The sequence below is a fragment of the Dunckerocampus dactyliophorus genome, chromosome 10 (genome assembly GCF_027744805.1).
Source record: "Dunckerocampus dactyliophorus isolate RoL2022-P2 chromosome 10, RoL_Ddac_1.1, whole genome shotgun sequence".
In the NCBI taxonomy this organism is placed as follows: Eukaryota; Metazoa; Chordata; class Actinopteri; order Syngnathiformes; family Syngnathidae; genus Dunckerocampus; species Dunckerocampus dactyliophorus.
Window position 1 is genome coordinate 2,662,339 of NC_072828.1, and position 27,642 is coordinate 2,689,980.

A 27,642-nucleotide genomic window follows, 5' to 3' on the forward strand; every position below is an offset into this window, starting at 1 on the left:
GCATAGCATTGACCAGCCTGCTCATCCTCGCTGGCCGCGGACCATAACCCCCCACACCCCGGTCCCCTTTTACCAGAGAGGCACGTTTCATCTATTTTCAGCACTTCATTGTCTTAAAGGAAGCTTTGATGAGCGGCTGCAGCCCCGCAGACACAAACACGACACGCCTGGCTACACATGATGTCACCGCTTCTCTCGTTTACGTCCAATTAACAGGCCCAGTTTGCAAAGATTTACCAACGTACTCACATCTCATTGCTCAACTTTTACCACTAAACTTGCATGTTTGTAGCGTATACAGGACGTCCTCCGTCTTTGAACGTGTTCCATTCCTATGACACCAGTACAGTAAGCCGTTCATTGACAACTTGCAATGCATCAACTCTATAAAACAGCAACGGGTGCATTTGGTGCTACCCATTTGCCCTCGCTCATAAACACATTTATAACGTGCCTGGTCTGCCAGAGACAGTAAAAGCAAGTGTCTTTTGGAGACTCTGAAATGAAAACATGTATGGCTCTCCTCAAAAAGCGGCAGGTCCCCCATTTTCTAGGGGGCTGTCCACAGGGGAGCATTTTCAGGTCGAAACGACAGTGTTTCATGGTTTCAGCCTTTTATCCACACAGAAACAGTGTTCTGGGTGTCCTGAAATGGTCTTTTTTTTTTTTTTTTTTTAAACGGCTTCCAGAGTGGAAAAATCAGGCAACATTGTCGTGTTGTTTCTATGTAGACACACAAACCACTACTTTTTGAAAACGAAGACATTATTGCCCCTTTGTCACTCCTTTGTTGTCATGTGACCAGAAGTGATTGTTTCCGACAGAAGTTACTCCACTTTATTGTTAGTCCAGACAAGCCTGCCAAGCGGAAGACGACAGACTTTATACTCATGTGTTGTCTCTTCTTCAGTAGTTTTGGGGGCTATCCACACGGAAAGGTTTTCAGGTCAAAACAGCAAAGCATTTTATGGTGTCAGCCTTTTACCCACACGGAAACACCGTTCTGGGCACCCTGAAACTGTATATATATATTTTTTAAACGGCTTCCAGAGTGGGAAAATCTGAAAACGCCGGCTTGTCAATTTCGTGTAGACAGCCGAACTGCTGTGTTTCAGAAACTGTGACGTCACCGACCCATCGCCGTCACATGACCAGAAGTGAGTTTTAGCCACAAGCTAACATAATATCTGAATACTTCGATGGACATGACTCACCCCAGTTGACAGTCTCCTGATATTTTGTTGTATTATTCACTAAAATGACTCTAGCAATTCCATTTTGTCGTAAGTCTCTAAATGAGCCTCGGAAAGCGGAAGACAACGGACTTACGCACATGCATTCTTTCTTCTTCTGTGGTTTGGGGCGTCACGTGGTTCCGTCTGTGTGTCTGTTTACAGCGCCACACATGGGTGTGCCTTGTTGTCACCCAGTCATCCGTTCCCGTCTGGATGCAACTATTTACTAATCCCACACCATGTGGACGCAACTTTAAAAAAAAAAAAAAAAAAAAAAGTCAAGATCCGTTCCCGTGGGGACAGGGCCTAAAAGGGCTCACAGGCAGCTCAGTTTTCTTTGACTTGACATAAATGAGGCAACAGAAGAAAGGTCATTTGTAGTTCTAAACATATGTTTTGCTTTTCATGTTTATTTTTATATTACTTCCATTTTTGTACTGAAAATGCTTCATTTAAGCATGAAAATATGTAAAATTTACTTAAATAAGCACATTTTCTGAGTATAATAGACTGTATTCAACCATGAAACAGCATGATTTAGTAATTCATATATTTTTGAAAAACCATGATCCAAAAAGCCGTGAAATAGGAAGCGCCAAGTGGCGAGCGATTACCGTACTCCCAAAAGTCTTGTACGGTTGACAGGACCTGCATTACATAAATAGTGACTTTTAGCATAAGCAAATGCTGTTCTCAGATGCAGTAGGCTCAAATATTTGTGCAGTTTTACATTTGTTGATTTAGATAGCAAAAAATAACTTTGTGTACGTTTTGATGTTACTTAGGTTCATGAGAGCTGCTGCACACCCACCAGATGGAACCGGTTCTGGTCCAGCTCGTTCCCCGAGGCAGAGGTTGGCTCCCTTTCTTTTATCCATTGCTTGTTCACATGCAGCGTTGGCTGATTGTGTGTTGAACCAGTGTGATGTGTTGTGATATTTTCATGTGGGATAACCTTCTCTGTTTCCATTCCAGTTCTTTGACAGAGTGCTCATGCTTTCACAGCGGCTCTACAGTCTGCAGGTAACACGATACCTTAGCTACTTTTCATGTTTTGTTGATATTTGCACGCTGCTACTCGTGTATACTCACTCACTGTACATACACATCAGGTGCACGTCTCATAAAAGATTTCGTACAAAAGTATTTTAAAAACCAAACAGCTTCCACTATAGTGAATGTTATCATCTTGGTGAAGACATAGAATGGTCTCATTGGACTGTTTCTGTGTGTCCAGTAGACGAGACGAGATTTTAACATTACTTTTCAGAAAAGTACAGTGGAAAAATATAAAAAATGCATAACGATGTATTGCAATTAGTGCTGTAAATCTTTGTGAGAGACGATTCGTTTTGAATCTAGATACACAGGTTATGATACGATTCAAAAACGACATATTTTAAAGACAGAACGATTTGATACGATTCCATTCAAATCTACGGTTAATTGTTTGCTGATGTACATATTAACTCGTTCAATCCCAGCCCTTTTTCAAAATTCAACCCCTTCACTATCGGCCATTTTAGATGATTTTGACTGATCTTTCAAGGCACACAGAATATTGTGTTGTATGGTTATGTAAACATGGAACCTACCAAAAGAAACATTACACTCCCGTCTTTCATCAGAAAAAAAGTTCCGTTCTTTAGCAATCAGCATTAGAACATAGGTAAGTTTCAGGAAAATATCAGTTCCCTACTAAAAAGGTAGGAAAAACAGCTTTTTGTGAAAAGATACATTTAAAGCATAACTTTTACTTTGACACAAATTTTTTGCTTTTGTGACAGCTCAAATATCTAAACAACTATACCACAACACAAAAATGGGTTGTTTTACATCAAAATAACAATTTATTTGTGAATGTAAGACCATAAACTATTTATAATTTCCACATTTGGAAGTAAACTGTGTGTATGAGTTAAAATTTCCCTACAATGCGTAACCTTCGCACGCTACACTCCTCCACACTCTTCCACGTTCTCCTTGCTGTCAAGTGTGCTTGTACGTGCAAAAGATCCACGCCGAACTCTTGTCAACTGCACTTCTGCCACCTTGTGGCCGTTTCTATGGCTTAAAACTGCATGAAAAGTGACTGCTTTTAGTCTGCAGTTACGTCGTCACCTCTTTTTGCCTCTTGCGCCAAAAAACGTAAAAGACGTATAAAAAAATCAGGCGTTCAGGTTTATAAAAACGAATAAATATGTCTTCGGTATTGAATGAGTTAATTTTACATCGTAAAATAAAGATGTCAATTATGTGAATGTGTTATTCTTACGGTATTTTCTAAATGTGCAAAACAGCACATCATATCCCCAAGCATGCTGCAAGGCACTGGCAGAAATAAAGTCAACAGAATGACATGTCAAATGTATACCTGTATATTGTTTAGACACAGAACAAAAAAAAGTCTTGCTGAATGAACATGTTTTTCTTTGATGTGATCAATATTTGACATTCTAGATTTTCTATCGATATTTTTATACCTGTTACACTGGGATTTGTAACATTTAAGTTTTAACATGTCTTCATGTTGCTAGAAATGGAAGTGGAGCCACCAAACTAAGTTTTGTTGTATACTACGCGCAATGACAAACATCCATCTATCTATATAAAATATAACACTCAAAAAGCACAAGTCTTTAACCTTCAGCCCAATTAATAATACAAAGTAAATAAATATTGCAAAGCCCTTTAAATAAGGACACATCTCTTCCAAGCACAGGTAAGTAAAGAGAATTTGTCACAGGAGTACAATGAAAATGGTCTTTTAGCTTGGAAAAGTAAACGATCCCATAGTCAAAATGTCACAGAACAATGGCAGTCGCACGACGTTTCAGACTGAGCATAGTGCTTTCAACACTCCAGGCGCAACATTTCAAAGTAATCACGTTACAAAGCAGAAAAGTTACCACACTCGCCTCTGTTGGTCTGGCTGCTCTCGTGTTGCACCCTTCTGGAAATGAATCCAAAGACGTCCCAAACTTCGGCGTTCAAAATGCCTTCTTGGCTAGCCGGCACTTCAGCATTCTCGTCTTCCGCCCTGGCAAGTTATGGAGCATGCGCAACAATCCCTTCACCGGCAGCCCAGGCTCACACGTTGTTTAGAAGACATGTTGTTTATACTGTAAGTCAGCCGATGGCTTCTCCGGTGCATGTCTCCACAATCGATTCATCTAAAGACTCATGTGTCATTATCAATACAGGAGACTTTTCTCTCGTTCGTTCCTCAAACTGGTTATCCGGTCGCATTGGTTTATCATTCACATCCCTAATTGCAATCCACTCATTTATTTTTCTACATTACCTTTACTACATTGCTCCTCATATAGAGCCCTTTGAAAGCCATTCACATTTTTTCCAGAATTTTTTCAGTTTGAAACTTTTTTCATTCTGTTTTTTACTTTTTAGACTGATTTTATTATCATAGATTATGTGCTTTTTTTGTGACAGTGAATGAAATTTTAAAATCCTTACATTTATTGGCGCAATATATAATTGGACAATTTTACCCGGTATTTTTCGAACTTTTTATTCCTACAAAATCCTATCAGTGTTTGTGGTTAAAGAAGACATAGCTGCAGATGCAATTGCAATTGTTTTATTAATGTAAGCAAATTTTTTTTAAGACACCCTTATTTTATTACCACTATTAGACGGAATGTGCTATTTGAAGGCCGGAAGTGTTGCTGGGTTTGTTTGTTTTTTTTTCATTTTACTTGTACATGTTTATATATTTCTGAGGTATATCTTTTTAGTGTTAAGTTGCTGTGTGATGAGTTTAGTGTTCTTTGCAAGATGCCACCATGAGTCAGACTGTTATATTGAGTAATGACCTCCTGCAATTTCCAATGGGTTGACAAGCTAGTTGTGAGTTTTTTCATAGCTCATGATTGGCTCTTGTCAAATAAAGAGCTGACTGGTCCTCACGGACTCACGTGCACCACAATGTCATTTTATGACGTATACACGTGCGGCTTATACACCGGTGTGGCTTATCTACGTCTAGATCTGTTTTTTGAGTTTAGCGGGTGCAGCTGATACACCGCAATTTATGGTACACTCTTCTGCGCTCTGTGTGTATGCTAGCGGCCCCGCCTCCACCCACCGAGACAAAGAGTGTATGACTAACAAAAGGGTTCACTCCATTCATGCCGTTGTTCTATGGAACAATCTTGTGATTCCCCTAGTGTCCAGTGAGTGCATCATGGCATGGTTACAGTAATCCCTTGTTTATTGTAGTTAATTTGCTTCAGACCCGACAGCGATATGTGAATTTCCGCAAAGTAGGATTCAATATTAATAAATGCAATATTTTCATAGTTATAGCATAGGAAACCTGCTTATCATCTTCTAAATATGGTTTTTAACATTTATAGAGCCCTCTTGACATGACAACACCCCCATAGTCACCTTTGCGTTTGTGTTAACCAACACAGTACACATAATCAGAGAAAATAAGACATACAGTATTAATCAAATAAGATAACGTACACTCAAATGTTCCTTGTGTTTTTTCTGGACAGCGTACTTCCTTGCAGCCTTTAGTAGTAGTAGTAGTATATATGTAGTATTTTCTTTTGTTTTACTAATAGGCCGCATTCAACAACGAAACAGTAATCATGAATACATTTTTGAAAAAACGCGCTATAGCGAGGGAATGCTAATCGAACTGTAATATTGCAAGGGACGACTGTACTCTGGTTTGAAAGTTCTTCCTCTACGTAAATTGGACAAAGAATCTGTGTTTTTTCTCTTTTTATTTCCCTTGACTGGTGTCAGGCCATCATATCCCAGCAAGACAGCCACATCGAGCTGCAGCGTGTCTCGCTGACAGAGCGAGCCTCGCTACCCGGGCGCCATCGCGGCAACGTGCTCCTGGAGCAGGAGAAGCAGCGGACGCTGGCCCTGCAGAGAGAGGAGCTCGCCAGCTTCCACAAACTGCAGTCTCAGCATCGGCAAGAGCAGCAGCGCTGGGAGAAGGAGCGCGAGAGGCACCGCCAACAAGTGGAAGCCACAGAGGCCAGACTGTGGCAAAGGGAGGAGGAGTGCAGGCGGTTGGAGGTAACGTGGTCAGACCTACCTGACAGTTGGCGTATTTGCGTGACTTGCACTTGAATTACAACAACAACAACAACAACAACAACAAAAAAATGGATGCAGGAGCGTCTGGCAGAAGAGAGGGTGGAGCTGGAGAGGCAAAGGGAGACGTACCAGCAGGACCTGGAGAGGCTGAGAGAGTCCACTCGAGCTGTGGAGAAAGAGAAGGAACGCCTGGAACACCAGAAGAAGATCAAGAGGAAAACCATCGAGGTGGGAGCAGGCCTATAGCGCAACCACTGAAGGCTAGAATTTAGTAGCTAGTAGACAAATGAATTATTCAAACAGGTTTTTTTTTTTTTATCACATCGAAGCATCTTAGCGCCACCACAAGCACACAATATGTTCAGAGCCAAACTGTCTCTGTCTTTAAAACTTGATGAACTCGAATAGGAAATGTTTCAACATTCTTAACCACTTCCTTGTTACTATTACACAGTAAAACCTAGGGGTGCACGATAATTACCGGGCAATTATGACGTCATACCAATAAAAATGGCCCCTATAACCGATAATTTTGAAAAAAAAAAAACCCAATGAGGCGAGATTACCTGTACTGTGAGCAAATCAAGCACTCCTTTTTTCTCCTGCCTGTGATGTTAACGGCCTGTCGTAACTTCCCCTGAGCTCACTTGTAAACGAACGTTCACTTTCTCATGGTCATACAATCATCTTCTACCGCTTATTCGAGGTTGGATCACGGCGGCAGCGGCCTATTCACTTTCACATTCACTTTCCAGGGATAACATTTTGCGTGCTAGTTGCTTCGCGATGAAAAGAACCCATGGGGCACCAAAAAAAATCCTTATCAGCCACCTTAAATAGTGTTTAGAAAGTGCACAAGGTTTGCCAGAGACCTCCGTGGCGTCACACCGGCTGCCCGGAGCGTGTGCCCGAATACAGTGCACCTTGCTGGGTCACAGCAGCTGGCTCCTCCCGCTCTATACTCTGGTTTTCCTGATAGTAGTGATGTGGTAGCAATGTCATGATATTTGATTAGGACAAATCAACAGGTACACTTGGTCCAATCAAAATTTGTTCCATCCCTCCTTACCTCCAGGTGTACACAAACTACACTTAAATTTAAATGGAAAAAAAAGTGATACAAAAAAGGTTATCAGTTATTTTTTCCCTATCAGTCTTGAAAAGCAGTTTTGGTATTGGTTTGGAAAAAAAAAAAGTGTATCTCTAGTAAAAACCATAAAACCTGAAATGTCAGGTGCCATGTGAAGGTGATTCGAGTCACAAACATCTTAATTGTCATAGAAATGTTAAAAATAAGTTAACCATCACTTTAAAAAAAAAGTAAAAGCAATGAAACACTTTTGATGAAGATGTTAGAAGTATATTTTACTCTGACTATTTGGGTCAAATTCTGAGCAATAGGCCCTCAAGCTATGATATTTGAATATTTATGCAATACAACAGTGTTTAAAATCCTCCTTAAATGGACTGTGGCTGAATTTGAAAGGATTCTGCTCATACTTACACACCGCAGTGTTTCCCCGACATAAATTGTTTTGTGTCAACCTGCCACAATTACATTTGGACCGCCACAGAAAGTTTTGTCGAGTTTCATTTTTACCTCCTCCGAGGAGGTTATGCTTTTGCCGGCCTTTATCTGTTTGTTTGTGTTCAAAATAACTTGGAAGGTTCAGAATGGATTTGGATGACATTTTCAGGAATTGTCCAAAAGGGGAAGTGGAAGAACTGATTACATTTTGGGGGGTGATCCGGATCACCGTCTGGATCCAGTATCCAATATGGGGGGAACTATGGTGCTTGGCGGAGGTCTGCGCGCTCTCAGTGCTTTTCTAGTTATTTGTAGATGTGGTGTGTTTACCCTTGCACGCGTTTAGAATGGGACTGCCTATGCAGCTTGTTAATACAACGGCGTACAGTAGGTGGCATCGCGACTCTTGCTTCTTAACACACCTTATATGCACCTCTAGAGGACACAGTCCTGCACCCTGGCCGGGCTGGATCCCGTGTCATCAACATAGTGCTGATATTAGCTTATCTTTCACACAGAGCGCAGGAAACATCTACAATGTTTATTTTTAATCGCTAGTGTGTATTATAAGGTGGACAATTAAACCAACACCCGTAATAATTTCATGTTCTGTTCTTAAAGGGTCTCTGACGTGATTCCTCAACTTTGCTTAAATAAGTTATGTGTTGTTTGTAATTATGTTCTACATTGTTCCATTTTTGAAGGCGAACGGTAAATTGGCAAAAATTACATTTATAGTTAATGACGAGCTAGCTCTCACTGTTCAGCCTCCTTTACGAGACAGAGGATGTTTACAGTGATTATAGCAAAGATTTGGCCATTGTGTCAATAGTTTGAGGAGAAAAGAAGGGAGAAACAATTGGAGGTGAAATAGAGAACTCTCAGAACATGGACTTAAGCCTTAAGACATGGAGATGAAGATTAGTTGCCTTCAAAACACAGAATGGTAAGTGTAAATTACTCGAGTTGCTTATCTTTGAATTGTTGCTTTAAATCGGCTTCTTAATGAGCGTAAAGGGGTCTTTATAGCGTTTTTTATTTTATATTTCACCATCACAGCTTCCGCCGCCGCAGTAAACATACATATCGCTGTGAAAAGATGTTTAACATTTACCGTATTCTTTACAACCTTGTCGCTATCATGGAAAAGACTTTATGTAAACAAGACATGACTTACTCTGTTCTGTGGCAACTTTGACATCATCCTTCTTGTCTTTTTTTTTTTTTTTTTTTCCTGTGTACCGGCACGATAGCATCCTTTTTCAAAATGCGTTTATACCGTACTTTCAAGACAAATGCTTCTTGTAAAGGTGTTCCTTCGAAGCAGTCATCAGTGAAATGATCACTGCAAAGGACAGAACTCAAGGTGGGCGGGCATCCATCTGTCTTTCGTTCTCTGCACTTGCTTTGTCCATTGTTGTCATAAACCTCCCTCTTTTGGGAAAGAAAACAAACTTGCAGTATCATTCGATGAACGATGAACATCCAGCAGCGATACACCTTTTTGGCATGACTACTATTTTGATGAAAAATATACTGAACCAAGTCAACCATCTACCTCGAGAAGTGTTTGTTTATTCTGCTTTAATGAGAAATGAGACTGAACAGTGAGAGCTAGTTCAACAGGTGACACCACAATCTATAAATGTCATATTTGCGAATTTACCTTTTGCTTTCAAAAATGAAACAATATAGAGCATAATTGCAAACAATATATAACATATTAAAGCAAAGTTGATCAATCATGTGAGGGACCCATTAAGGTTTAAAAGTGTGACATAATGGTGCACATTTCTAATGACACAAAGCTCTGTTTTACCCATCCACACGCAAACTTACTTTGGCCTTTCTTCAACTGTCACATGTGCAGACTTAATCACAAAATGGTTTGGTTAAAAAACCAAAAACTGTGTTGAAAGTACTTCCTTTTGGGGCTTGAGACAATCCCGCTGGTCTGAAAGAGTTGTTGTTTCCAGCTCCCACGGCATCACGGTGGGTGTAATCATAAACACACACATCTCTAACCACTTCAAGCCAAGCCAGCTCTCCACCTCCGTAGCCCAGCTCCTTTTTTCCCCCATTCTTCTTCTTTACAGCTGTCTCCATCGTGGCTGGTTCCGTACTTGCAGCCCACTTTCCCCTCCTTGCAGAACAATGTGACTTTGTAAGTTTCATGGGAAAGGAGCTTTGACTAACGTGGCTTTCATTTCATGCCAAAGCACTACGGTAATCCCTTGCCACTTCACTCCCATCACCATTTTTCACAGGTACATTAATTACGCAGTTTGAATATGGCCTATTATTAGTAAAAAAATATGCATATTTTCAACATAAAAATGGCTAAATGAAGCAAAATGCAAATATAAAACATTCAGAAGATGCATCCAAAGACATTGTGATGATATGTAGTATTGTACACTACACTGGTCACTCGGTGAGACACACAAGCACCAGACTTGATTGTCACCGGAACAACAGGCTTTTATTGCAGCTTTGAATTATCTCAAAACAGGCCCGATAATCCCTAACACAGAGTACTGTTGCAGCCCTATCCCACACCAAGCTAAAACTCAACTCTGAACCCCTGGCGTCACTTCCTGCCCCCCCAACACATCTCTCCTAGCACTGGAACACATTCACAGCAACACACACAAGCACGAGTCTTATTTGTGTCTTATTTTCTTATGTCGCCTGCAGGGGTGTCTACACTGCAGCCCTCAACTGTGTTTTTATCCGCCCCCAGCACATTCTTAAATACAATTAAACAAGAAAACAAAAGCATAATAAAGATAATAGGAGAATAAAGTTCTAATGTTAAGGAAAAAATAGCATAAAGTTGAAACATGAGACTAAAATGTGTAATTTGTTGAAAAGTGGTAATATTATGAAAAATCGAAGAATCAGTTGCAATTTTAGTAAAATTGGGTTGGCTAAAAGTTATTAAAATAATAATGTCATATTTATCAGAACAAAAAAATTATATTACAAGATCAAAGGTATGAGAGGAAAGTTTTAAAAGGTATTTTTATAAAAAAGGGGAAAAAAAAAGTGTAAAGTGAAAAAGAAAAACTTCACAATAATGCTAATAAAAATTTTAAAAAAGAGCCCTTGGTGGAAAAAGTTTGGACACCCGTGGTCTACTATATTGGGTAATAGGAGTGTAAAGGTGACTATAGGGTTGTTATTTCATGTCTAGAGGGCTCTAATGATGTTAAAAAGCGTATTTAGAAGGTAGTCATCAGGTTTTCTATGCTGTAACTCCCAAAATATTCCATTTAGAAAAAAGGAGAGTCCTACTGTGTGGAAATTGACTTCTTCTGACAGTTGGGTCTGGAACCAATTAACCGCCATAAAGGAGGGATTACTGTAATTAAAATGCAGTTAGGGTAACACTTCTCTGCTCACCTGTCATCACATGACTGATAAGGTCCGCTGTCCGCTCTCTCTCTCTGACGACCGCTGTCAGGCTCTACAACACCTGCACCACCTGAACCATGTTGTAGTCACGATGCTTTACTTTACTTTACTTTACTTTACTCTTTACTTGTCTTGCTTGCTTGCTGCTGTAACAAGTAAATTTCCCCGCTGTGGGATAAATAAAGTACATACAATACAATACAATACAAGGTGCTGAACTTCGGCACCCCCTTCGGCACCCCACCACCCAATGAAATCCGTTTTATTTTTTTCCAAATTCCGTTTTTTCCATTTTAATTTAGCTCACTTGCCTGCCAACTGCATCAAATTTTTTTGGTTGCTATTCTTGTTTAAATCACACTTACATGTAAACTGAAAAAGACAATATATTTAAAAAACGCTTGTTATTGTTACTACTACAACTTGCCTTTCAAGATGTCTGTTCTCGGTCTCTGATTTCATGAAATAAATTTTAAAATGTGACTTAAAGTCCGGAAAATATGGTATCCAGCCTTAGTAGCTGACACACGCTGGCATGCTCTGCTAAACTAAGCTAACCCCGCTAGCTTCCATTCACGCTCCGTGAGAGAGGAGCTTCCACCAACTCTTGCCGTTGTTCCAGGTCACCATTTCGACATGTTTAATTCGGGAGGGGGTGTGTTAGTGTTTGTGATGAGAGTCTGCCACAAATGAGCGGTCCGCCAGGGAAATGCTTCCCCACACGAACATTCCTTCTCACAATGACAGCATGTCATTCACATTGTGTCAATTTAACAGTAAATTCCGTTTCTATTGGCTAATTCCGTGATTGTGTTGGAAATCATAGGGCCCTACTTTTCGCTGATGAAAAAGCGTGGCATGTGTGATGGTGAGAAGGAGAGGATAGCTGTGATGAGTCAGCACCCTTGTAATTACAAGCCACGGCTGAAACAGCCATGCACACAAGAGTGCTATTTGTTTGTTTGTGAGATTACACTGCAAGACGGGACCTGAGGCCAGGGAGATGCAGGGCCGTGTCAGCACTTGGCGCCCACTGACATCATCCCCACACTATTTGGTTTTCATTCGGCCTGTTTGTGTGTTTAGTACACACGCAGATGTGAGGGTACGCACTGCGTATGCTACATTGTTGGCTCCACCATGGGACTTTTCTTGGCTGCGGTTCACCCACACCCACACACAATCAAAAACACATTAAAGTTCAGCCTTTTCATCAGCTATGACCCCGAGATGTATTCCAGCCTGATATCAGCATCCATTTAATGCCTACCATCAAACATTAGGAGTCATCAGCAAACCGGAGCGCTGTAATTAGACCTCATAAAAAAGAAAAAGACACGCCTCTGCTCATGTTTGTTTTATCTGTGGAGTTGAACACGTGTGGGAGGATGGAGCGAGTCGCAGCGTGTAAAGACTTCAGAGGGGCGGCTTTCATGTGTTATCTCATCTGATCGGGTGGGTCTTGTTTGATAAGGAAGGCCTCGGATACGGATTTTTTATTCTCCGTTGGCACACACCCAGCATGGGTCTTGATTGTGCAATACCTCCGGTTACTGATGAATGCCAGGGAACCGCTTTCATGGCAGGTCATATGACTGAAGAAATACTTTGTACACGAAGGGTGTGTTTACACAGTAACCATCAGACTTAAAAAGCTTCACGTACTCACAACGTGCTCAAAAACGACCCTGCCATAATGACTGAAAACAATGTCATGGTCATGCTAGGCCAGTAGGTGGCGATGGCACTTTTATAGAGATCGATGCACTACATCTGCTGTGACTACAGCATTGTGTTCCGCCATTACTCTTTTTACTGTGTCTAGACTGAAAACACACACATCGTCCCTCGCTATATCACGTTTTTTCAGAAATGAATTAATGAATGATGGCTGTCTTGTGGTCAAAACACATTGAAAAGCAAGTGATATGTCTTCTTCTGGCCTCTAGGCTGCAGTAACGTTACATGGATGAGACATCCGTCCTTTATTACATTACCCTACCTTGCACTCCATGTAGCCAGCCATGGATGCAGAGTGAAAAGCTTCTGAAAGAAGAAAAGACACATGAAAAATGCAACAGAGCTCTTGAACATTTCATCATTTTATTTTAGTGTTCGATTAATATTAACTATAACAAACATCTGTGATTGGCTGGCGACCAGTCCAGGGTGTACCCTTTTTTGTATTGTTTATGTTGTGGTATGCAAGTAGTTGTTAGATATTTCAGCTGTCACAGAAGCAAAAAATTGTGTCAAAATTAGGCTTGAAATGTATCTTTTCACAAAAAGCTGTTTTTCCTCCCCCTTTTTTTAGTCGGGAACTGATATTTTCCTGAAACTTACCTATGTTCTGCTGCTGATTACTAAAGAACGGAAAAAGGTAGAAACAAACTTTTTTTCCCCTGATGAAAGATGAGTCTAATGTTTCTTTTGGTAGGTTCCATGTTTATATAACCATACAACACAATATTCTGTGTGCCTTTGGGTAAAACGGCCGGTACTGGAGGGGATGTCTTTTGAAAAATGGTGGGGATTGAATAAGTTAATGTAAAATGTGGTATGATGGAAATGCATGCCTTGATATTTGACCACTTTTTTTGTTTTGTTTTGCCTCTGTTGGCCCTGCTCCATTCACAGCGATGACAGCAGTACGTGCTGTCACTCAGTCTTTGTCTTATTTGTTATGCCACCGCCGTGTCTTCCAAATCTACTTTTTCCAGTATTTACACCTCCATTTCCGTGAAAGTCCGCTTCTTCGTCCACTTTGTCTTCCCACCAGCTGTGATTCAGAATGACAGCGGCCATGCAATCAAGGCTCTTTAAACATGGCCACCACATTCATGAGTCACTTTGCATTCACCTTCTGTGGTGAAGTGGAGGCGTGGAAAGAGCGTGACTTGCGGCGGTGTTGCACACACACACTTCTACTCCAGGTGGAATCTATAAACCACAAATAGTGTGAATGTGTGCGTACGCCACTTTTTATAACTGAATGTTTTTGTCTGTACGCACATTTTGTTTTTCTGGCGTACGCAGACTTTTAGTCAGAATTCCACACAGATTTTAATAGACGAGGCCCCAGACCTTTTATGGCAGGTTTATTATAACCTCGAGACACAGGATGTTAAACAAAAAAAAAGAGGGAAAAACATGACATTGAACACATTGAAGGAAATACCAACCAGCAAGCACACAAAGTAGTCCTGTCCCTTTTCGGAAAGTGCAGTGGTAACTTAGTGTGCGCTGTTAATTTCTTCCAAAAGGTCAGTACATTGAAATTGTATGAAAAGCACAGCAATTTTCCCCGTAGGACATAATGTACATCCAGTGAATCCCTTCCTGACACACAACAATATTAACAAAAAATACATTTTGTCGATAATAATTCTAGTTTTACATGCAAGATAAAACAATGCAAGATAATATACATGACAAATGAAATTGATAAATGAACATATTTTTATTCGGGATGCTCCCGTTTTATGCTGCCGATTCCGATGCCAATCATCCAGGACTGAAATCGTCCGATACCGGTCACATGGATTAATGATACAATTTTCAATGGTTTTATGATATGTGCTATTGGCCATATGATATGAAAATAGGAACCATAAAATCACCTTAATTTTGACAAAAAATTTTTTGACTTTTGTTCTTTTGAAGAAAGAGAACATACTGTATATCACTAGTGAATCTTAGAGAGGATGAGACGCCTACTTTAAGGACACTTAGGATGAGAGAGTACATTGGTGGAGCTCTAGCAGGACTTCAGATAAGCGAGCTAGCACTTGGCGAACACCGTGTGTTCCGCCACTGAGAAAGGCTGGTCATCTCGTCCGATGAATTCTATTAGCTTAGCCTTCTGACTGTAATGCACATACGAGCGAGTGTTAGCCCACTGTGAGCCTCAAAAACTCACCATACTCCAAGTGTTTGTTCTTCCAATGCCGTATTAAATTAAAGCTTTTTAACGTGCTACCCTGGCGAGATAGTTTTCGTGGTATGTGTTGGTTGTTAAGTTCTACACGGCAGACATGATGTTTTTGTTTGGCATGCCTGCACGCTGTGAAGGAAAGTGGGAGGAGCACAATGCCCAAGACGTTAGTTAGAGCAGGACACTACACTGAACGCATGGATCGCTGCGGGCTGCAACTGTACTAGCCACAGGTGACCGGCTTTTGTGATCGGTGTTGAAAGGCATTTATCCCCATATGACGATCACGTGATTTTTCACAGAAATCAGCGGATACTGATTGGTGGCTGATCAATCGGAGCATCCCTATTTTTTACCGTTAAGACTCTTGTTGATGAAGATAGCGAGAACAGGAGGGCTGCTTTGCTACTTTTGCTATGTGTGCTTTTCTTGAATTTCATAATGTTTCTAACCTTATTTATTGAATTTCTGCCGCTTGCAACATTCTTTGGCCCCGTGGTGGGTTTTTCAGCAGCTGCACTGAAAACAAAAAGGGAAGACGGTGAGTCTGCAGTGCATAGGTTGCTTTGTTTGGGCACGCCATTCTTCAGAATGACGCGGTACAATTATGCACAATATTGTACCAAAACCGAGACAGTGTTAGAAAACCAAGGCATAAATTCTGACGAAAAATGTAAAGGAAAACTGGGACATTCGAAAAGCGAGGTTTGGCTGTACTCTGAAGCGCCACTCAGTCTCTGGCCAAAAGACACCTGTCTTCCATTCAAACCTGTCCACCGCCACGGGCAACACCAAAGAGCCGTCAAAGGACCTCGGGGACAAGAGTGTTGACCTGCACAAGGCAGGAATGGGCTGGGAGAAGCTTGGCGAGAAAGACCATCTCGTTATGTGAAAAGGCAACAATGTAAGAGGTCACTTGTTAAACAGTGACCCCCATCTGTGCTTTCTACCCTTTTTGAGTTAGCCGTTCAACCTCGGTCACCCCCTGTCTCCAGGCTGTTGTATGATGTTACCTGAGCGTGTCTCCTCTAGGCTGGACAAAAATCCCCCTATGAGTAACGTTAACCTGTCCTGACCGCACCACTCCACCTACGTACCTATGACTCCTTTTTCAACCATCAGCCGGTAGCGCTTGGGTGGAGAGCAGGCTGCATGGGACCACTTACTAATGCAACACAACCCTTTTGTTCTTTTTTCACCTGCAATCTTGGCCATTTACACAGAAAATTCATCAACAGCTCATATTCAGACACTGAAGAGGTTTGATTTGATTGTTTAACAAATATAGTAACACTCACCAGCCACAATTAGGAGTCCAGTAATTCTGTCATGTTTTTTCAAAAATGCGTCTGTGTAAGCTCTCAGTCGTACAGGAGTAGTCCATCGAAGAAAAGGCTTCTTGAGACGTCATCTGTACTTCTGTGAAGAAGGTGTCGGTGTTTAATTTGGACCCTGTGTTCAGCAGGTTACTGAGACCAAAACCCACAGCTCTTAGTCTTGCAAATGAGGTGAAGCCAGGGCCGAGCCAGAACAATAGATGCTAACGAGCCAGTATCAGAGTCGTTCATACCCAATTCAGGGAGCGACACTTCCCTTTTATCGGAGGTGTTAATAGCAGGAGAGGATTATACCACTACTCCGCCCAGGCTTAGTGTAAGGAACCAATAGGAGGAGGGTGTTGGCACACCAATTCCGCCCACTCTTACTGTATTTAAGGCCTAAGCTACCAGCACTTATTAGTTCGCTGACGAAGCTCTTCGGATGAGGAGCGAAACGTCCGACACCTTCTTCACAGAAGTACAGATGACGTCTCAAGAAGCCTTTTTTCAAAAATGTATTAATTAGTAATTCGTGCTGTTTTGTGGGTGAATACAGCCTATTATTAAAATGTGCATGTTTAAGCAAATTTTATATGATGCATTCAAAGGCGTTGTGATGATATGTAGTACAGTGTTCCCTCGTTTATCGTGGGGATAGGTTCCCAAAATATTCTATAAATAAAACAAAAATATTCCACTCCAGTGACGGTGCCTTTTCGTCCTGGTGCCGTTCCGCTGTACTGTAGCGTTGTTGTATCCTTGTTAAAACATATTGCTGCTTTATCTCAGCCATGGGAAGGATGTAAATGGGGACACATCAGTAGTGTACCTTTTTGAATCAGTGGGCGTTTCAGCCCGTCAGCACGAGACACCCTCATCAAAGGCAGCCAACTACAGGGTGATCAAGCCTGAGCCTGTGTCCCATGCCCAATCATGAGTGAAGTACTGCCTGGAAGATGAAGAAAGGTTTGTGTGTGGGAGCGGTACTGAGCTAAGCAGTAAGGTCCTGACCTAGGACCAAAAAGCCGCCCCGCCCACTGGGTCGATACTCACCCTCCTCTCTTCCCCCCACACTCCACCCTTGGGTAAGGGCAGGAAGGAACGGGGTGGCTTTAAAACTTCTTTAGAGTAGTCAGGGGGGGTACCCTCCTTCATTGGTGTTTTGATGATAGGCCCACTGACCCCATGACACCTCCAGAGGGCTCATCGGCAACACCTGGCATCCCAGGTGTGTGCCCCCTCTGCTTTGTGCCCACCAGAGCCTGTCCATGAATGCCAAGGTCTTTCATAAGCCTGATGGTAGACAAAGCTTATATTAACTTGTTCAATACCAAAGACATATTTCTGTTTTTTTTTTTTAAACCCAAAAGCTCTCTATCAAAGACGTGTAACGTCTTTTCCGTTTTTTTGCGCGGTGCAAAAAAAGGTGGTAACGCAAGTGCACACCAAAAGATGTCACTGTTAGAGCAGATGTAAGCCATAAAAATGGCCACAATGTGGCAGAAGTGCATTTGATAAGAGCTCGGCATGTAAAAACACACTCGACAGCAAGGAGGAAGTGAGAGAGCGTGGAGGAGTGCCGCGTGCAGAAGGTTACGCATTGTCGGGAAATTTTAACGCACGTGCACACACACAGTTTACTTCCAAATGTGGAAATTGTAAATAGTTAATGTGTTATATTTGAAAATAAATTTTTATTTTGATGTAAAACAACCCTTTTTTGTATTGTTTATGTTGTGGTATACAAGTAGTTGTTAGATATTTCAGCTGTCACAGAAGCAAAAAATTGTGTCAAAATTAGGCTTGAAATGTATCTTTTCACAAAAAGCTGTTTTTCCTCCCCCTTTTTTTTAGTCGGGAACTGATATTTTCCTGAAACTTACCTATGTTCTGCTGCTGATTACTAAAGAACGTATCCTTGTTAAAACATATTGCTGCAGATGAGCCAAACATTCATTTACAAGCTAGAAAGCAAGCAAGCAAGCTAGCGATGACACAGGAGACATGGCAGGGCGGCACAAAGGAAATTGATTGACAATGGTCTACAGTCAATCAGGATGCAGAAAACAATGGGCGGTGCAGACAGACGAGAGGGGGGAGAGATACACTCAACTTCCCACAATGCAGTTCTTCTTAAAAGGCCAGGCTCGGCCTGTAACAGCTTTAGTATGTTGTTTTAAAAAAAAAAAAAAAAAAAAAAAAATCTGTGAAAGGTGAACTGCGATAGAGGGAGGGAACACTGTATTGTACATTGGTCACTAGGTGTCAGTAATGTTACTGTAATGTTGGGTGAGCACAAGCACCAGACTTGATGGGCGGAGCAACAGGCTTTGCTTGTAGCTTTGAAAGATTTCACAACAGGCACAATAAATCCTCAAACGGGCTTCTGTTGCGGCCATAACCCACACCAAGCTAAAACCCCTAACACATTTAGGTCGTAAACAGGTTTTCTATGTCCTAAATTTTAATCATTATGGGGCTGATATGAGGGAATAATAACGTCATATCGATAAATCTGATAACATTTAATATAGCTCTGATAATTGATCATTAAAAAAAAATGTTCCAGTGAGGCGAGATTACCCGTACTGTACGGGTGAGCAAATCGAAGCGCTCCTTTTTTCTCGTGCCTGTGATGTTAACGGCCTGTTTTAACTTGCCCTGAGATCACTTGTAAACAAACATTCACTGTTTCAGAGACATTTCGTGTGCTAGCTGCACCAAATGCTCCACGATAAGGGGAGGAAAAACCCATCAAGCACACAAAAAACCTACCACGCTTTGGGGCACGGCATTTGAAAAGTGTAAAGGTTTGCCAGAGACCTCTGTGGTGTCACACTAGCTGCTCCGAGCATGTGTCCAAATACAGTGCACCCTGCTGGGCCACGCCAGGTGGCTCCTCCCCCTCTATACTCTGGTTCTCCTGATAGTAGTGATGTGGTAGTAGTAATGTCATGATGTCAGGAACAGTTGGTCAAATCCTAATTTGTTCCGATCCTTCTTACCTCCAGGTGTGCACAAACTACCCTTAAATCTACATTTAAAAACAGATACAAGAAAAGTTATCGTATCGGTTTAGTTCTTGGGCATGAAATTGTTAATAACACTAACTCGAGAAGCACTGAGAGTGCAGACCTCCACCAAGCACCATAGCTCCCCTCATATTCTGATTCACACCAAAATAATAATCCTACATTTTTTTTGGATCAGTCTGTGATATTTTGTTGGAAACTTGTCCTGTATTTTTTTTCCAGGTGCTCTGACCACTTTTTGTGGAGTTACAGTATATGCCGGAAATCTTGCAATGTAAAACAATTCTTTAAAAAAAAAAAAATCCTGGATCCAGACGGTGATCCGGATCACCCCCAAAACTTCCATATCCCCTTTCCGACAGCGCCTGGAAATTTCATCCAAATCCATTCAGACCTTTTCAAGTTATTTTGAAAATAAACATAACCTAAAACATAGCATTGTAGTGCATCAACAGTGACTAATTTGGTCCAGTTCTGGTCGGAATTCCACGACGAGGAACGTAGTTCTGCATAGGTGCTGGGTCATTTAAGTAAAGAGTTTGGCTTTTCAAAACAATATGTGTTCAAAAAAGTAACACATTTGCATCATAAAAATGCCTCCTCAAAAATATCAGACCTGGCTCGGCGTTATATTTGTCTCCCGACGTGTCCCTGCGCGACCGTGCATCCGTGTGTATTTGATAAAGACGTTCGCAGCTTCTTCCGCTGTGGAACACACACGTAAACAAGATGGCAGTGGCGCTCCATCGCGGATGAAGATGCGAGCGGCCGATGGTGGGGGTAAGTGATATTTAAGTGTTGATATATACAGTATATACAGGTGTAGTCCACTGCTGGTGGGGATATCCCTTTAATATGTAGGTAACATTATGTAAATGAAGTGTTGTTGGTGCTTTGGAAGTATTTTCAGAAGGTTTTATAGACTAAATAGGTGCGTCCCCTTAGGTGCATTCTTAACTGCCTCTTTTTAGTTGTTTTTATATCTTCAGAACGCACAGAAAAGACAGACGTGTTTTCATATCTTCCATAAGGATTTTGGATGATGGGCAAAATTTCCCCAAAAAAGTGCGCTTTTCCTTTAAAAAATCTCAACATAGCCCCTGAATGAACTGAATTTTGAGGACGTTCTAATAGTTTCAGGCGCACATTGAAAGCCCTTCTCAGGCGATCATGTTACGGCCGATCACCCAGCGCAGGTTAGCTACCTCAGCCAGCGTCACCCTCCTCAACGGGCACCATTGTGCAGTGTTAGCCGAGGCGCTCGACCGGCTTGGTCTGATTTGGGAGTATCCGGGCGGTTTTCAGGATGAGAGGAACCCGGCTGTATAATTAGCCAGCGCAAGCCTGTCATTAGCAGAACCCGCTGGAAGACGGCCAGTGCTAATTGTTTGTGTGCTGTCACTCAGGGCTGTTTATGTTCCCCCCGCTTCCGAGCAGTTTTCTTCCCTGGAAACCTGCCGCTTGTGCTGCAGCTTGCCAGTCACCTTGTGCAGGGAACAATGGAAGGTCTATGTGCTAAGACCAGGGAGGAAGACTGATGGAGGAGGAGGAGGGAGCCAGATTGAACGAGGGACTTTGGCCGACTTGTCCCACTGAAGGGGCCTCTCTGTGCCTCGGGGCGTCCCATCATGCTCAGCTGTTAGAGCTGGGATCCAAACACAGTCACAGTCGGATGAGTTTGCCCTCCACGGCTTGTAAAAGAGTCATGAAGTCTTCCTCATGGCCACAGGAAGTGTTCTTCGTCATTCCTCGTAATGTAGCGTGTGCACGCAGACAAAAAGCCAATGTTTGCCTTAAAGCTGCTGTAGGTTGGGCAATCTACCTTTCTGACCTTTGCTGTGTTTGTTTTAGTCATTCTTTTTCAGGAAGCCGTACAGGATCTTAGGGAAAGACTGGCCAAATAAATACAAATCTAAACTCGTCTGTAAATACCATCCCACTTTGACCGCTCTTTCCAAGCCGTCTTTGGTCAATTATTTTATTACCCTCTAGTACCACGACTCTTCTTAACTTTTCCATCTTTCCATCCATCTCATCACTTACCCTTCCTTCCTCTTAGTTGCTTTTTCTGAATATGGTTTAAATAAGCGTGATGGGATGTCTTCAAGTCAGTAAAGGAGAAGAAACCACAACAAAGACTGAACCTTCCATATGGAGACAGTTTGATGAAGATGATGATTTCCAGTCCAATGAAAGTTTGACTGCCATTCATTCAAACATGAAGCGCTATTAAATACAGAGTGGATGCAATGGATATGCTAAATAAGCCTAAAATGTTTATTTTTTCATATCACGCAACATGCCATCAAATGGGTTCAACCACGGTATAGAATTTCACTGTAAGGAAGAAATAACCACAAAATGTATTTTATACGGCATCAAATCTCAGCAAGTCATTGTAATTATGACTTTATTCCCATATTTTGTCTGTATTGTCATAAGATTATGACTTTTTTTTTTAAACCAAATTGGCCAAAAATTACATCTTTTTAATAAACTTTTTAATATTTCTGTTTTATGCTACTAAAATTATTTTCCTCATCTTGTAAATTTTTGACTTTTTCTTGTCCAATAAGAACTTTTTTTCTCTTAATATTTTGAATTTATTCTTGTAAAATTACTGCAGATTTGTAAATTGTTGCTGTCGCCTGCCGATAAAAATTTAAAAAATTTAAAAAATAGCTGTGTGCCGCAAATTGCCCCCAGTATGCACTTTGGACACCCCTGCTTTAGTATCTGAAATACATTATTAAGTATAAGATCTAATTATTGTGTCGTCTAATGAAACTGACTTAGGAACAGAATATTTATGTCCAACGATTAACCTTTGAGGTTCCACTGTAATAAAAATAACAGCATGAAGAGCATTAATAGTGGTGGCTGCCGCTGTGGAGACAAGAGGAGGTACAGTCTCTGCTAGAGAGGTTGTTGTGGATCTTGCACCAGGTGCTCAGAGTAGAGCTGTCCTATCTAGTCTGACTGGCGTGTGTCCCACCGAGACTTTGAGCATGAACTGATGAAACGTCTTCGCAGGGAACCTGAACAGTCCAGTTGCGATCGATTCAGTTCCCTGAGAATACAAGTCATATGTAGTATTCTTGTAGTAAAGTTACATTGATGAGACATTACCTTACATTACATTACATGACCTAAACAGTGCATGGTGTCAGCCATGGCATGTCTGATATGATAGAGTGAAAACAAATTCTCCTCCCATTTTGTGTGGAAGTGGTACATTGTTGACTTCTTACTTTGTTCTTCTTCTCCACTCCGTTTGAAAGACTTTTAAGTTTAGAAGAAACGGCTAACTAGTTAGCGCGGTAGCTTGCTATATGTGCGGCGGCCATTTCTTATATCCTGCGCATTAGTGTTGCGCAATGTGGTGTAAACCTTAGGTTCCCATAGTGGGGTACAGCAATTGTCATAGGGGGTACCTGAGTAAAAATGCAAAGTAGCGCCTAACACTCCCAATTACGAGTGCGCCTGAACACCTCACGGCGCAAGGAGACAGCATGAAGTTGTTTGTTGCTCTGTGTGCATCATATGAACAAATAAGTAAGTTTGATGATTATTTTGTGCATTAAGAGTGTTTCCCCTTGATTTAATTTATATTGACGTTTTAAACCCCGCACGGTGTGGCGGTGAAAACTCGACACTGCGCGTGGGGATTCCCCTCAAAATGAACCGTTATCGTTTGGTTGTATGTGTTTTTGTACTTGGGCTATACTGCTTTATCATGATTGTGCAACTTTCCCTTTCAATTTGGTTTTAAATGAATATGCAGACTTAAACCAGATGTGGCGTGAGTGGACAAAAAAAGTGAAGTTGAAATTCAAGGCAACATCAGACGAGAATAAAAGATATACTCATCTATTCATCAGTGCTCATATCAAACTTCAGCAAAATACACATTTTTAATGTAGTATAACATTAGTCAGCCAGTTATGTTCAATATTTCAAGTTAATTAGGATAAAAAGCTTGATGTTGTTCAAGTGTGCAGCAGTAGCAGGTACAAGGCTTCACCTCAGATGTGCTAACGGGTACGTCACTGGAAAATGTTTGAGAACCACTGACCTCTATTATATTTTTTCCCCAACCTAATTTTCCAAAACACTATATTTTGTCTTTGTTTATCAATTAAAATTACATTATTTTTCCTTATCATAATATGAGAAGTTCATTATTGTAATATTTTTTACTTTTTTTCTCCTTAGATTACAATTTTTTTTTCTCAATATTTTGACTTTCTCCTTTAAATTACAGCTGTTTTTTTTTCTGTTGGTTTCTTTTTTTAATGTTCCAACTATTTAAACTTTCTTCTTGGGAATTTTCTTCTCGTAATTGTGACTTTATTCCCATAATATTTTGCCTTCATTCTTGTAAGATTATAATAAGAGTGCAACAATTCCTCGATTAAAAAATAAATAATAATAATAATAATGGAGGATTTTTTTTCTGCCTCAAGGAATCGCTTACGTTGGCAACGAAAGGAATGAAGGAAAACAAAGAATAAAGATGCCATTTTGTTACCAAACAAAATGTAAAAAAAAGCAGACCGAAAATGTGGCTAAACAGCAAGTTGAACCCCGTGACGTGTGTCCGTTGTAACGCGGCACTTACGTACCACAACAGCACATCTTATATGTTGCATCATCTCCTCCCGAATGGAGCGGAACATCCGCGACAAGGTAACATGAATGTAGCGCAAATCCGTGAGATTAAGGTTAATGTACTTTACTAACATAACGTTAGCCGTGTGGAGGGCTAGCTTTCTCTTAATCACGACTACTGTCCAATGTGTGGCAGTATTGCAGATTGCAACGTGACTTCATACAGGATTTATTTCATCTGCAAAAACACAGCACTGCGAGTTAAGAAGATGGAAAATAAAAACATTTTAGCTCGCTAATCAGTAGCTGCTCATTTCTAGCAGACACTGCTGTGCAATGGAACAAGGAAGTGCGTGTCTCACTCACTTATTTGCGAGTACTGTGTTCCACTACAGAAGGTGTCTTCATTTCACTTTGAACACTTCAAGAATATTTGTCTTATTTCTAGTCAGGCTGTCTAAGTTTAGGATTTATAAATGCACAGCATCAGCATGATGTTACATGTCATTTAGTCTTAGTAAAGTCTTTATTATTGCTCTCCTTTTCCAGTAAATAGTTAGTCTGGGATGGATGAGTTCAGCTACAAAAGCACCATCATGTAGTCCATCAGGCCCAAGAAAATGCACTTTGCAAATTTAAGAAACAAAATGATTGATTATCTAAAGGATTAAACCAATTGGTCGTTCATTATTGTGAAATGTTTTATTTTCTCTTGTGTATTTATAATTGCACTTTAACCAAGCAAAAATGTTTTTCCAATTACTTGATTAATCTTAGACATTTTCACTAGAATACTCGATTCCTGAAATGTTTCATAGCAGCAGCCCTAGACTATAACTTTTTCCGCAACCTAATTTTCCAAAAATCACAACTCTACTTGTTGTTTTGTTTGTTTTTCATAATATTACGACTTCTTAAAAAATATCGGCTGTAATATCTCAACTCTATGCTACTAAAATGACGCTATTTTTCCTCATATTACATTACTCTTGTAAGGTTATGGCTTTTTCTCGTGTTGACTCTATTCTTGTAAAATTACTGATTATCTTTTATTTTTATTTTTTTTTAGTTCTTAAATTCTATTTTTAGAATGTGCCGCAGGCCAATAAAAAGACACCTGTGTGCCGCAAATGGCTCGCAGGCCCCACTTTGGACACCCCCACTTTAGTATCTGAAATACGCAAGCACAAGATCTTATTTTCTGTCGTGTAATGAAATTGACTTATATCCATTATTTCCTATGGGAAAACTTCTATTAAGCCAAGAGGTTCTATTGTAATAATAATATTAATAGTGTAATGGTGGTGGCTGCAGCTATGGAACAGGTACTGTACAGTCTCTATTGGAGACCTTGTAGTGGTCGGTGTGGATTAGATGATCAAATCTTCATGTGCAGGTCATCTTTCAGTCTCTTTTGTTGTTTGTACAATGCACTGTTTGTTCCCGTTAGACGTTTACGTGTCTAAACAGCTTCTTTAGGCAGACACGCCCCTATGTACACAGGGACTATTAAGGGTATTATGTTCTCTCATTTTGGGCCTCTGTGTGTGTGTGTGTGTGTCATCCTTGAGTGTCGTTAAGAACACATCAAAAGCTCACAGCAAACTTAGCGAAGCGTGTGCTCAGCAGAAAGAGCCGCATGTGTTTCTGATTCTCTCTGCGGCCCATAAATACGCCGTCTGCTCTGCAGATTGTGTTTCTCTAATGGCACGCAGCCACGCCGAGGCTTTTACAATATGTGTGTGTCATGTCTGCTTTCTAGAGGCGCTGAGTCCAAACACAAACCAAACCACGGATGCACTATAAGCGCTAGAGTGTGGTCTTTACACACCTACAGTGCGTGACGTACAAACGCTGGGGTATGCTGGAGCCTATCCCAGCTGACTTTGGGCAAGAGGCGGGGTACACCCTGGACTGGTGGCCAGCCAATCGCAGGGCACATATAGACAGCGTTTACACTCACATTCATGCCTGTGGACAATTTAGAGTTGCCAATTAACTTTATAATGCATGTAGGCCTCTCGTGATAATCAATTAATCGAACAATAAAAAAAAAAAGTCAATAATTATGCCACCCTCGATAAATGGACATGTGCATGCATGCGTGTGTGTTTCATCTGCTCGTCTCTCTGTGCCACACAGGCTGGATGACGTCTGTCTGTGCGCGTTGGTTCTATAGTGGAATGAACAGAGAGAGTGAACCCACCTCTCATTCAGCCTCTTTGTGGAGGCGGGGCTACTAGTGAGTGGCTACAGAGAGCTGGCACAGAAGTGATGGTTTCTAAGGCGAACGCAACGAACGTGTGGGAGTGTTGTGGTTTTTAACAGAATGAGCAAAGTGAGCACGTGAACGCCGAAAAATCGATATGTCGCAAAGTAGTGACAAGAAAGAAGGATAACACCACCAACTTGTATGCACACCTCAAACACAACCATCCTTTTCACTTTTCCCAACTGGGGAAAACAAACTACCACTGAGGTGCAGCAGAGCCTTCGTCCCGACAGCCAACGATGACTGAGGTGTTTCTATTTGAATCGTTCTTTTTTGTTTAGGGTGGAATGATCATACAACGTACATCTTAAATGATTTTGAACAATTCCAAACACACATCAAAACTGCTTTTGTAATGGCTTCCGGAATGGCCTTCCTAAAACCCCTGACCTTTTCCTTAAACACTAAAAAACAAAGGTGTCAAACTCATTTCCGTTGAGGGCCACATCACAGTTATGCATGGCTGCCCTCAGAGGGCTGCTTGGAACAACGAATATACTGTATATGAATGTATAGTCATACCTCGTTTGTGGCGGTTAATTGGTTCCAGACCACCAAGTAGTAGGATTCAATATTAATATATGGACATTTTCATAGTTGGAGCATAGACAACCTGTTTATGACTTTCTAAATACAATCTTTACCATTATTAGAGCCATGTAGACATGAAATAACGTGCCTATAGTCACCTTTACGCTCCTATTATTTTTTTGCTCAACTGTAATGCGCAGGCTACAGGATCACTGCAGGGACACGAGACGGCCATGGCTTTAAACATTAGCAAGCTCGTGAGCTAACTACCGTAAATTTCCGGTGTCTAAGCCCCTTCTTTTTCTTAAACATTGAACCCTGCGGCTTATACAGTGGTGCCGCTAGTGTATGACCATGTTCTAATCTCGTGACATCCCCTATACTTCAGAACTGCTGCAAATCGTTGAAATACTGCGCCGCTCACGAGTCAGTCAGGAATCTGTAGCTCCTTCTTTGGCGGGAGCCAATCACGAGCTATAAGTGAACTCAAGACAAGGGAGCTCATGAGCGCCTGCTGGTGGCTGCCGGGCACCTATGGCAGCGGTTGGTCAATGAACTGTTCTGCTTGGGACTAATGCATTATGGGTACAAGGTAAAATAGCTGGTATTTTAAACCTGTACATTTCCTAGCTACATTTTGAGTGTTAAGTTGCTGTGTGATGAGTTCAGTGTTGAGTGTGA

General features: G+C 41.2%; 1 protein-coding gene across 12 annotated transcripts in view; it reads left to right on the plus strand.

The window, feature by feature from the left end:
- Window positions 1-27,642, plus strand: part of arhgef18b (rho/rac guanine nucleotide exchange factor (GEF) 18b) — a 106,498-nt gene that overhangs the window by 70,746 nt on the left and 8,110 nt on the right. For all 12 annotated transcript variants that reach the window (XM_054788729.1, XM_054788732.1, XM_054788737.1 and 9 more), the window contains 4 exons: window positions 2,021-2,089; window positions 2,211-2,258; window positions 6,015-6,296; window positions 6,396-6,545. In XM_054788729.1, coding sequence (XP_054644704.1) covers window positions 2,021-2,089; window positions 2,211-2,258; window positions 6,015-6,296; window positions 6,396-6,545 — 549 coding nt within the window. The remainder of the gene's footprint in view (window positions 1-2,020; window positions 2,090-2,210; window positions 2,259-6,014; window positions 6,297-6,395; window positions 6,546-27,642) is intronic.